The sequence below is a fragment of the Pinus tabuliformis genome, chromosome 8 (genome assembly GCF_031772625.1).
Source record: "Pinus tabuliformis cultivar Carrire ecotype Pingquan chromosome 8, CPIR1, whole genome shotgun sequence".
Classification (NCBI taxonomy): domain Eukaryota; kingdom Viridiplantae; phylum Streptophyta; class Pinopsida; order Pinales; family Pinaceae; genus Pinus; species Pinus tabuliformis.
In genome coordinates, this window is record NC_142294.1 from 1,335,284,504 (window position 1) to 1,335,297,124 (window position 12,621).

The following is a 12,621-nucleotide window of genomic DNA, read 5'->3' on the forward strand; positions in this document are numbered from 1 at the left end:
CGGCTGCCATTTACCTTTAACTTTGTCTTACCCTTTCCAGCCTTGCTAAGATTTTGTCTTGCACTTTGACTACTCATAACAATGTTTCAAATTTCTAATAATTTCCTCAAGCGGCCAAGGCTCATCATACTCAATCCGATCTCTAAATTCTAATAGAAATCCACTGACAAATCGTTGGCCTTTATCCTTCTCATCCTTAAGATATGGTACATACCTCAATAACTCCAAGAACTCATTCGTGTACTCCTCATCTGTCATCGATCCCATATTTAGCTCATAAAATTACTTGGCTTTTTTATTGTAGTACCTCTCTCACAAGTACTTCCTGAAGAGTGTCTTGAATTCATGCCAACTGAAGTCTTTTGTCCTAATGTCCCTAACCCACTTCACATCTTCCCACCAGATGTCGGATTTCCCTTTGAGGTTCAAGATAGCTATTCTAGCCTTCACATTCTCTGTGTATTCATGCAACTCAAAGAACTTCTTCATCCCAAATAGCCATGCTTCTACATCCTCTAATTTCTCCAAATCTCCACCAAAGGTAGGTAGCTTTGCTTTCTTGAACTCATCGGGAAAATATCCCCTATCACTCCTCCTGTAAGGATGATAACGATGACGATCATAGTGCCTGTCAGAACCGGAACTAGAATAGAACCTGTGTCCATCACCTCTCCTATATAAAGTATCCATGAGCTTTCCATCTCTAATCGTGTCATCTATATCTGGTCTATGCCCACCATGAGACCTAATGCCATATGCCCCATTAGTTATGTCCTCCTACCCATGGCTGATCCGAAGGAGTCCCTGTATCTACAATTAAGAAAAACTCTAAAGGATCATTGAATTAAATTTTGCTTGTTTCTCTTGTCCTTGAATGATCCCGTCATTATCTTCCTTGCAACTCCTTATTTATACCTTCAAGCTTCTCAATGTGTCTGCTAAGTCAGAAGAATTCCCAACACCACGCTGCTCATTTGACCCATAGGGAGAATCTTGTGAATTGTAGTCTACCATCTTTCTAGTCATCTTTGATCTCTTTCCTGCAAGTACACCATGTCAGCTAAAACCAAAACATAACATAATCAACATACCTTAGTATAGTTCAAGGGAGGATATCTCATTTGCAAGATCAACCAGATTAGAACGATACATGTATAGACATAATCACATCAGCATATAACATTAGTTAACCAATATCTAGTTATCAACGCATGACCATACTGATCACATACCATGACCTCATTCCTGACAAATACAACCATACCAATGTATGCATAACAACATATAAGCATTGACATGCATAACCAATGCATAACCGACATACACCCATGACGACCACATCCGAAAATGCACCATCCAATTTCACATGGCGACATAAATGCAACCATGACCAACACCATGCATACATAACAATTACACAAACCACAAGCATAAATAACACATATATGTAACCGACATGAATGCATGACAAACACACCACCCATCCAATCCAAGAGGTGAACCATGCTCTGATACCACTTTGTAATTCCCTCCTCCCACATTTACCCAAGCTAATTGATCCATTGGGGTAAACATGTGACGAGAGGCTACTATGATGTGATTCAACTTGCCATGTACAGTTAAAGAATTGGAATTGACAAAACCCAACCAATCTAACCTTCCACACATGCTACAAAAACTTCAGGAGCCAATCAACCCTTCCAGGTGACCAACCCTTGAGGAAACTGGACATTTCATTGATCTGGAACCCCAACCACATGTCAAGCCATGCATGTGACTAAGGCCTTCCAATCGCTCCCACATTAAGGGCATACCAGTGACTGTAGAATTTTTTAGCTAGTTCTGAGCCAATGACCCCAAATTTTGTGATACTTTTTCAGGGCCAAGACTTAGACCACTGCCCATAACTTTATGAAACCTTTAGAAATGATAAATGCCATTGGAACAACTATACTAATGCAAACACTTGATCAATGACTTGACTGGACCCCTATTAGCCATGACGGGAATTTCGTCAAACATGTCACAAATATGTAATCTACAGGTCTTAACAATAGATCTGAGCATAGGGGTCTCATACTTATCCGAGATTCGTAAAAAAACGTTGTGGCCATATCAAAATATTGGCATTATCATATATTAGGTCATATATTCATTGTACATTCATTTGAAAATCAAAACATGATAAGAGCCATACATCAAGTCTGTCATAAAACATACTCATAACCAACATATAACCAACAAATTTAACAAGGATATAACAACCATAAAATCCACATATAAACCAATACATTTACATATGAAATACCAAGGAGAAGAAGTTATTACTAATGAATGCAAAAGCCAACCAGGTATGGGACTTCCACGAACCACCCGACCATAGATTGGCTTAACCAAATATTTCTTTCAGCCAATCATCCCCATGCCATATTCCAAGCATGAATGTGGGACTCAAATCCAAACCAAACCCGTTTTCCTTAGACTTTACCACAATCCCTACCAGATCACTAGGCCCTAAACAAGCATGGATGCCAGTGGATTTCTCCACCTACAACATGAGGAATTTCCTATGTCCTAGTCTCTAGTCTTTACTGTATATCCCGTCATACAACAATCAAGGAGTATTAGGCCTAATCAAGACTCCACCCTCCAGGATTTGCCATATATCCCGTCATTCACTGGTCAAGGATTCCTAGGCCTGGTCGAGGGTACACACCTATAAGCTTTAACGTATATCCTGCCATACAATGGTTGATGATTCCTAGGCCCACTAAGGCACACAAAATCTGGCTTTATCACAATCCCAATCTGGTTCAGGGATTCCTAGGCCATGTGTTCTTTCTTTCAGAGACCACCTCACTCAGTTTCAAAATCATCCGGAAATCCAGCTCAACCAAATATAAGAGAACCCATCACACCATGGTTATCCAAAAATGGAAAGGAAAGGTTGAAGAACACTGTCACACCTGGAAAAACCCATGCCAATGACAACAAGATAACCAAATACACACATGCATGTACCATGCATTCCAAATCTAGCAAGAAAATCACACATGCAAATTGATACTTGGAAACAATCCCGTTGTAGTTGCTTGATCTTGCTCTTCCTTATTTGATATTTTCTCCCTCTTTGCCTTTTTTTTTTCCTTGATCCAAAGATGAAGTGCTCCAATAAAACTCTAAGTGTCCAAGAGTGTGTGAGACAAAGAATAGAGAGAGACCTCCAAAACTGAACTGACAAAAGGTACCAATTGATCCTCAAAAGCCTTTTTATTAATGAGGCCTCTATTTTCTTCAATTTTCCATTATTTTCTTTTATTTTCATCCTCACATGCAACCTATGACCTTTCACCTTCCTTTTCTCCAAATTTGCATTATTTTCATAAATAAAATGCAAATTAATGCCTCATGCCTTTCCAAAGTCTTTGCCAATTTCCTTAGTCATAATAAACCAAATGAACACCCACACTAGGATGTTTTTTCCAACATTCATCTTGGAATACGTGTCCCATGACCTTGGTTATTATTTTTACTTTATTAACTTTATTACATGGAATTTTGACCAGGGTTGTTACAGAAATTCCCTGTTGATTTAGAGCGATGATGATGAGGACTGAGAGATAGTGGCTTCCAGGCATGCCTTTAATGGAATCAATCCCCACTTTGACCTACAGACCATTGCCAACAACCCAACAAAGATTACTGCTAAGCCAAGGGATTGCAATATGAAGGCTTCTCCATGTCGTCGACATACATGATTTAGATGGAACACCATTGCAGATCGACTCCTCTAGTCCATAATGATGGATATATTTTGTTGTTATGATACTTTGTCATAACCCATTTTCTCCAAATATTCACCATAGATTGGCAGTGAATAGAGCTAGATTAAAATTTCTGAAATTTAGTATGCCCCAGCTTCCATTCTTAATCGATCTGGAGATTAATTTGAGACCAATGAGGGGGATATTTCTTTTAGAGTCGGATCATGACCATAGGAAATTGGACAAAATAGATTCAATCTTCTTAATTATAGATTGGGGGATGTGAAAAATGTGCATCCAATATACTGGAATGCTTTGAAAAATCGCTCGATCATGATTACCTTGTCCTCGAGTGTTAACCATCTATGGTACCAATAGAATAACATTCTCTCAAATTTGTCCACAAGCCAGTCCTAGTCCAAAAGCTTGCAATTGCAGGGTTTCAAATGACAACCCAAGTATTTGAAGCCATTTGTCAGCGAGTAGATCTTTACCTCAAACATAGATGCAATCCCTAATATCTTCGTCAAGCCACCATCATCAGAAATAAGTTTTGATTTGTTATCACAAGAGTAAAATAATTAGTGAGAAAACTTTAAATAATAATTGGGAAATTTATGTTAAGTGGTTGGAATACACATTTGAGTAAATTAGACAATAATTATTTGTTAAGAAATTTTAATTAGCATTTTGTAAACCCTCCTAGGAAAGTAATTGAATTATTTTATGCAATACTTAGAAAGAGTTATACTAGCATTTGCACCAAAAGGGTGTAAATACATGCCAATATAAGTGTAGATGAATGTAGTGTGTTTTTCACTTTTTGCCTAGGTTATAGTTTAGATGATGTGCTTGATGTTTTATCCACTCATTAACTCCTGAATTTCCCTTTTTGGTTAAGATAAATAAATAAGTAAATATTACTATTTCATGTGGGTGGTGGGATAGCAAAACAATCAAACATAGTTGGAAGAACTTGAAAATTAGTTGTGTAATATTCCCATTGGGTGTTGTATGTCATGGGTCCATCCAAAAGACATATATGGAAATTTTGGAAGTAAAAGTGGTGGAAATAAAAATTAAAAATAAGATAAATTAATCTTCCATCATTATTATTGGCAGCTCCAAAGTAACATCAACCTCAACAACCCTTACTGCAATATGTGAAGTGAGACATGTCTTATCATTTTCTTTTTTATGTGAAGTGAGACATGTCTTATCATTTTCTTTTTAAATGATATGAAATCCCTGAAATTGGATGCAAAATACCACACCCAAACAACTGAGATATTTAGGCCGATAGGCCTTCCTTTGAAACAGAGTTTTGTCGTCCTTTTCATTGTCAGGTTGACACCTGGCGCGACCTTCTGCTTTCCACTGACATACGATATTCGTCATGGTCCCTTCAATTACTATGGCCTCAACCGAGAACCTCTGCAGCTGGCGCGAGTTGTATTGCCCAGGTCTTGCAAAACCTCTGCAGCTGGCGCCAGATGTATTGCTCAAGTCTCGCGAAACCTCAACGGAAAACCTCTCAAGGTTGCACAATTGCAGTTCTTCTTATCGATTTTGGTGGAGTGCTTATTAGCCGACTCTGTATGTCTCAGGTTCGAAGGTATTTTGCAGAGGAAATCGTAGCTGTAGGCGCTTGGGCGGGTTACCACCTACTCTGGCTCTCAAGAATGGGGAGGCGGTGGCTTTTGGGCACGGTGAATGCCATTCCAACGATAACAAATCTTTTGTTTTTTTACAGCAGAGCAGTACAGGTATATTTAAAAAAAAGAACAATCTCTGGTTTGATCAAATATATATACATATATGTATGTATCTTGCTATATATGTGTGTATATGTTTGGTTATACTCTGTTGTATATACTTCCCGCCATGTAGGGTAGTATAGTTGTACTGTGCTTGTTTGGTTTTCCTCATCCTCTGGGGTTTGCAGTATATTGAATTAGAAATCATGTTATTCAACTATTTTGGCTGGTTGGAAAGCAAACTCTGGATAAAATAGTAGTCTGCACTGTACTGGCTTTGATTTTTCCACAACTGTATGACTGAAATTCACTGGTTTGTATCTCATGGGAGCTGTAACTCACCCAACGTTCAAATAGTATTGTTTGCATCTTGATTGTTTGTATTATGATTGTCTGTTCTAATATTGTTATTGGTCTTCTATGCCATTAGATTGTGTTTTGAATTTATCGATCTGGGTAGATGGATGGGAGTGATCCATGGGACTGGAAGGAGGACTCCTTCGTATTGGATGTGGATTCGCCATTGGGGTAGGAATTCTTGACTGCTAATTTCATTATGTTTATGGTATTTCGTAGTGCTCTGTTTGGTTTAATGACTTACATGCAATCTAATTTTGTGCATAGTTCTATCTCAGTCTCTCTGGGATGAATGGACTCAAAGCGAGGCAGAAAACAGAACTTTATTTACATCCACGCCTTTATCAGAAGTAACGGATCCCAGATTGCCCACATTGGATATCAAAAGCAATGAAGGTTAATTATCTGATTTTGAAATAAACCACAGTATGTCAATAGTTTTGTAATGAGTTGGAGTATAGTTTGGTCTCATTTGGTTAATAGCAGGTAAGAATGAGGATACTATTAATCCAGATCATACTTCAAAGGGCAGTCCCCGGTGTAAAAGAAGGCGGATGCTTTTATTTCCAGGAGATCAATCTGAGTCTGTATTCTGCGATTCAAACCCAAGTCAACAATGTGAAGGAGGCATTGGACTGGTGAGCCACGAAAACAATAAAAACCTTTACTGGTCATCTGTGAATTTCATTGCACCTTTCAATTTAACTATACCCATGATGTCTGTTGACAGAATAATAGTGAAAGTCGTCTTTTGGGTGAATATCAAGACATGCAGGTCCTTGATTCGGCATCCACTTCACTCTGGTTCTCTGCTAACGGTATGAATTGCAAATTGTTTGCTTTGACTTATATGGGTATGTTGGATTGGGAGAATGAGTGTTTGGGTTTTGTGAACAGAAGATCCATTTTGTCCCGGAAATGAAACTGCAGAAAAATGGATGCTTGGATGCATTAATGAGCGTGAAGGCCATATCCTAGGTGACCACGAATTGTAAGTACAATTTCTATTCAGGTTTTATTTTCAAACCCAATGGGTGCACAAACCCTATATGGGCAGTAATATTTGTCTTGAATAAACTGTTATACTGATCCCCTTTTTCCCATAGAATTAAGGATGCCTTCAATCCTGACAAATTTAAGTTCTACTTGATGTAGGAATGCCCTTCTACCACTGACGCAAATTCCAGGTATGGTGGTTCTATAAACTATAGAATTAGAAACTCCTTTGGTATTCTTATGTTTATGCTCATCCTTTAAAGTCCTTTGTTTCGTCGTCCTTTTCATTGTCAGGTTGACACCTGGCGCGACCCTTCTGCTTTCCACTGACATACGATATTCGTCATGGTCCCTTCAATTACTATGGCCTCAACCGAGAACCTCTGCAGCTAGCGCGAGTTGTATTGCCCAGGTCTCGCAAAACCTCTGCAGCTGGCGCGAGATGTATTGCTCGAGTCTCGCGAAACCTCAACGGAAACCCTCTCAAGGTTGCACAATTGCAGTTCTTCTTATCGATTCTGGTGGAGTGCTTATTAGCCGACTCTGTATGTCTCAGGTTCGAAGGTATTTTGCAGAGGAAATCGCAGCTGTAGGCGCTTGGGCGGGTTACCACCTACTCTGGCTCTCAAGAATGGGGAGGCGGTGGTTTTTGGGCACGGTGAATGCCATTCCAACGACAACAAATCTTTTGTTTTTTTACAGCAGAGCAGTATAGGTATATTTAAAAAAAAGAACAATCTCTGGTTTGATCAAATATATATACATATATGTATGTATCTTCCTATATATGTGTGTATACGTTTGGTTATACTCTGCTGTATATACTTCCCGCCATGTAGGGTAGTATAGTTGTACTGTGCTTGTTTGGTTTTCCTCATCCTCTGGGGTTTGCAGTATATTGAATTAGAAATCATGTTATTCAACTGTTTTGGCTGGTTGGAAAGCAAACTCTGGATAAAATAGTAGTCTGCACTGTACTGGCTTTGATTTTTCCACAACTGTATGACTGAAATTCACTGGTTTGTATCTCATGGGAGCTGTAACTCACCCAACGTTCAAATAGTATTGTTTGCTTCTTGATTGTTTGTATTATGATTGTCTGTTCTGATATTGTTATTGGTCTTCTATGCCATTAGATTGTGTTTTGAATTTATCGATCTGGGTAGATGGATGGGAGCGATCCATGGGACTGGAAGGAGGACTCCTTCGTATTGGATGTGGATTCGCCATTGGGTTAGGAATTCTTGACTGCTAATTTCATTATGTTTATGGTATTTCGTAGTGCTCTGTTTGGTTTAATGACTTACATGCAATCTAATTTTGTGCGCAGTTCTATCTCAGTCTCTCTGGGATGAATGGACTCAAAGCGAGGCAGAAAACAGAACTTTATTTACATCCACGCCTTTATCAGAAGTAACGGATCCCAGATTGCCCACATTGGATATCAAAAGCAATGAAGGTTAATTATCTGATTTTGAAATAAACCACAGTATGTCAATAGTTTTGTAATGAGTTGGAGTATAGTTTGGTCTCATTTGGTTAATAGCAGGTAAGAATGAGGATACTATTAATCCAGATCATAATTCAAAGGGCAGTCCCCGGTGTAAAAGAAGGCGGATGCTTTTGTTTCTAGGAGATCAATCTGAGTCTGTATTCTGCGATTCAAACCCAAGTCAACAATGTGAAGGAGGCATTGGACTGGTGAGCCACGAAAACAATAAAAACCTTTACTGGTCATCTGTGAATTTCATTGCACCTTTCAATTTAACTATACCCATGATGTCTGTTGACAGAATAATAGTGAAAGTCATATTTTGGGTGAATATCAATACATGCAGGTCCCTGATTCGGCATCCACTTCACTCTAGTTCTCCGCTAACGGTATGAATTGCAAATTGTTTGCTTTGACTTATATGGGTATGTTGGATTGGGAGAATGAGTGTTTGGGTTTTGTGAACAGAAGATCCATTTTGTCCCGGAAATGAAACTGCAGAAAAATGGATGCTTGGATGCATTAATGAGCGTGAAGGCCATATCCTAGGTGACCATGAATTGTAAGTACAATTTCTATTCAGGTTTGATTTTCAAACCCAATGGGTGCACAAACCCTATATGGGCAGTAATATTTGTCTTGAATAAACTGTTATACTGATCCCCTTTTTCCCATAGAATTAAGGATGCCTTCAATCCTGACAAATTTATGTTCTACTTGATGTAGGAATGCCCTTCTACCACTGACGCAAATTCCAGGTATGGTGGTTCTATAAACTATAGAATTAGAAACTCCTTTGGTATTCTTATGTTTATGCTCATCCTTTAAAGTCCTTTGTGACAGAACTTGGTCATAGAACCTATTCTCTCAGAATAGAAAGCCAAATTTAATCAAAATATAATCAAAGGCTTGAAACTCCATTGGAATGCTTAATACAAGTTATATTCTTTCCTAAATCCCATATTCAAATCCCAAGGGATAAACTCGGGATATAATCAATGTAGCCCCCTAAATGCCTAACTTCTAGTCACAGTTACTGAGGGTAAACTCTGATCTGTCTAATAGAATAGCAGGTACCAGTTCACATGATGCCAAGTGTATCTAGGGGTTCAATGCTTTGAGTGGGGTGCTAACTGCTAGCTTAGGTTAATGAAGCTATTCAAGTGACTTGGAGATCTTCTGTGTACATCATCCATGAAAGCCGGACTAATCTCCTTGGATGCAGATGAAAGGTTTCAACTTTCAACTTTCAAGGAGAATATAAAGTGGTATTTTATCCATAGAGAGATTATTATACGCATATGAGGATGCTTCAAACCATTCTATGGGTTTTGACAGGTTATGTAGCTTGCCTGGCATATATGTTGCCCATGCAATTATTAATGTGTAGATGCACAGTGATCAGGATACTAATGCTGAGTAGGCTCCTATCTATGCCTCAAGAGTATCTGGGATTTTGTTTATTTATGTTGGAAATCATACCCTGTTTGACTCAGTCGCTCTGAATTTTTCTGGACATACCTAGAAGTTTGGATCTGCCTATTACTCTCTTACAAGTTACAAGATGTCATTGCAGCTGCAATGATATCCTGTTTGACTTTTGGGGACTCAAGGAGCAGTGTTGAAGGCTCTGTGAATGCTTTCTAAGATGCAATGGAGCTATCTAATATTTGACATTTGTCTGGGGGAAAACTATTGATGATCAATTGTCAGCATCCGATTGCGTGGCTGCACATGCATAAAGTGAATAATCTTGTGGAAATGCATTATGAAAGGCTATAGCTGATGCAAATGGCTAAGTTTGCTTTTTTATAAAAGTTTTATAATAGGAGATAGTTAAGTCGATTGCAGTAGTAGCATTAAAAGTCCTGGAAAGGCAATGTAATACTTGAGCATCAACATTTACTTCAGTGTCAAAATGGAACACTCAGGCTTTATAATAAGCTGGGATGGTGGATATATTGATGCATGATAAAATCCTGTGAGCTTGGTTGGGCATACACATCATTCCCTTTTAAAATCTAAAGCTGAGTTGATATTATGAGGAACACAAGATTTCTGATAGATTAGGGAGATTATTGGTTATGTATGTGTTCAAAACTTGCTTCATTGCTAGGAAGATAAATTGCTTTACATTGAAAACCATATTTCTGTCGTGTATTTGAAATGAAATATGCTTTTGGATGATCTATGTGGTTGTATGTTTGTCCACTCTTGTCTGTGATTGGCATGCTGTTACCCAGTTTCAGTGAACTGAAATTGTATTCTTTCAGAGATTTTCTAGAAGGATCTAAAGTTTATGTTGTTTGAGGAAAACTTCTTGGAATGTTATGCTGGAGTCTGGACCACAGAATGCCTGTATAGAATCACAAGAGAAAAAAATGTATGAAAATGTTGAATGATTCCTGAATTATAGGAAGGACAGTAATTCATTGAAGAGGTTCTATAAAATTTGATAAACCTAACAACATTCAGCCAATATTAAGGTACTCTAAGTTTGATAACCGACATAAAACTTTAGTAAGCTTTTGTCTCTGAAATTGAGTTCTGATGTTGTCTTCGTGCAGGTAGTATGTACATTGGTGGCCTTACTTGCTTCAATGCCATTAGCAGAGCTTTTCTTTTTTCATATTACACTGATTAAAAAGGTTAGTTTTATTTAAAAATCCATATGGTTCTCAACAATCTTTTGTCGATTTATATTCACTAAACTTAACATCCTTTAACAAGAGTACTGAATAGCAGGGAATTACGACATATGAATATGTAGTGGCAATGAGGTCACAAAGTGAGCCACCATGAGTTTCTGTTGAGGGTGATGCACGAAGTATACCTTCTTCTCCAAGTGGTTCAACTGCCACTGGTTTAAGTGGAGGAAGTTCTCTTGGTTTGCAGTATAAAGGTGCATGGTGTACACCACTTAGAATATTTGTTGAGCATCAGGTATATAAATTTGTTATCCACAATTTCAAATCTTGGTTTAGGTCTGTAATTTGGTCAGACTATAGTAGTACAGGCTGACATGTATTGTGTGTTAAATGGCAGGATGAAGTTATTCCACACCCGTCCACTGTTGATCCTGATGATATCGAGGTTGTAAATAGGATGGAAAACAGGATGCAGAAGCGTCCTGTTAGAATCAGTGCTTGGAGGCTAGCCAAATTGAATCCAGATGAAGCTATGCGAGCAGCGGCAAAGGCTAGGGAGTCTTCATCTGTTTTGTGTCCAGTTGGTGCTCGAGGAGTCCCTGATACTGATTATAGCTCAATTGTTGGTCTTCTTTACTTAGCTGTGTTCAATTTCAATCACTCTGCATAATGGCTGAAGCTGTGTTTGAAGTTGAGTGGAGTCCATGTAAAGTCCCTTGCCCACTTGATCTACTTGGAGCAAACTTTTAGAGAACGAGAACATGATAATAACAAACCTTGGGGAAAAACCTTTTGCTTTGCAAATTCCAGTTGGGGTCCTTAATAAATATAGTTAAAGTCTATAAGCACTTTTTAAGGCATTTCAGCACACCTCAGTAACTAATTTAATCATTTGCACATCTCTTTTGTTTTGGTGAGCATTTATTGTCTTTTCTCGTGTTTCTTTACTTGTTTAAAACTTTTGAACAATTGATATCATTCAACGTTTTTGTGAATTAATTAAAGTCTGGCCAATTTTCGCTGATGAATCCATTGCTACTGCGTTGTAGCATTTCTTTTTGCATCCTGATCGGGTAAAGCAGTAAACCTTGATGCATGTTTAGCTATAATGGCCCTAGTGTCTTTTAACTCCTCAATTTATATTTTATGCGACAGCCAAAGAACTGGTAGCTTGTTAATTGAAAAGAAAAACTTATTGTTGGATGATACAGCTTGACATTATTCTTGTGGTTGATCTATATTGGATGAGTTTATAATTACACTCCATTGGCTGACATTGGAATGATGGCCATCTTAATTACACTTCATTGGCTCACTGAAGAGTAAAATATGTAAACAACTTAATAGTGATTATTGATGAGAGGATGAGATTTACTGTTTTGTTCTTTATGTTATCTGCGAAACATAAAACACATATAGTTGAATAGAAAATATTGATTGTGAACCAAACAAGTTCCAATTGATCTAATAAAATTGAAACTTGAATGGCCACTGTAAATGCATGTGATAACAAACACTACTTATGAGAACAATAGTGTTTGACCATAGATTTCTAATTAGCAACTTTGTATTTTCTTTCGATTAATACAATTGTGTCTCTTCTTGTG

At 38.0% G+C, this 12,621-nt stretch overlaps 1 protein-coding gene and 1 long non-coding RNA gene across 2 annotated transcripts; both read left to right on the top strand.

Moving 5' to 3' along the window:
• The first annotated feature begins 5,178 nt into the window (after positions 1 to 5,178).
• Positions 5,179 to 8,506, top strand: LOC149240399 (uncharacterized). The gene is made up of 9 exons (XM_089370164.1): positions 5,179 to 5,259; positions 5,353 to 5,530; positions 6,146 to 6,274; positions 6,365 to 6,516; positions 6,609 to 6,696; positions 6,776 to 6,869; positions 7,034 to 7,065; positions 8,011 to 8,107; positions 8,205 to 8,506. Exons 1-9 carry the CDS (start codon positions 5,179 to 5,181, stop codon positions 8,227 to 8,229), a joined length of 876 nt encoding a protein of 291 aa, XP_089226290.1. The 3' UTR covers positions 8,230 to 8,506.
• Positions 8,507 to 8,736: 230 nt separating this feature from the next.
• On the top strand, positions 8,737 to 11,704 carry LOC149240400 (uncharacterized). The gene is made up of 5 exons (XR_016246526.1): positions 8,737 to 8,928; positions 9,093 to 9,124; positions 10,934 to 11,014; positions 11,112 to 11,309; positions 11,412 to 11,704. It is a non-coding gene; the product is annotated as an uncharacterized LOC149240400 (long non-coding RNA).
• Positions 11,705 to 12,621: the final 917 nt, after the last annotated feature.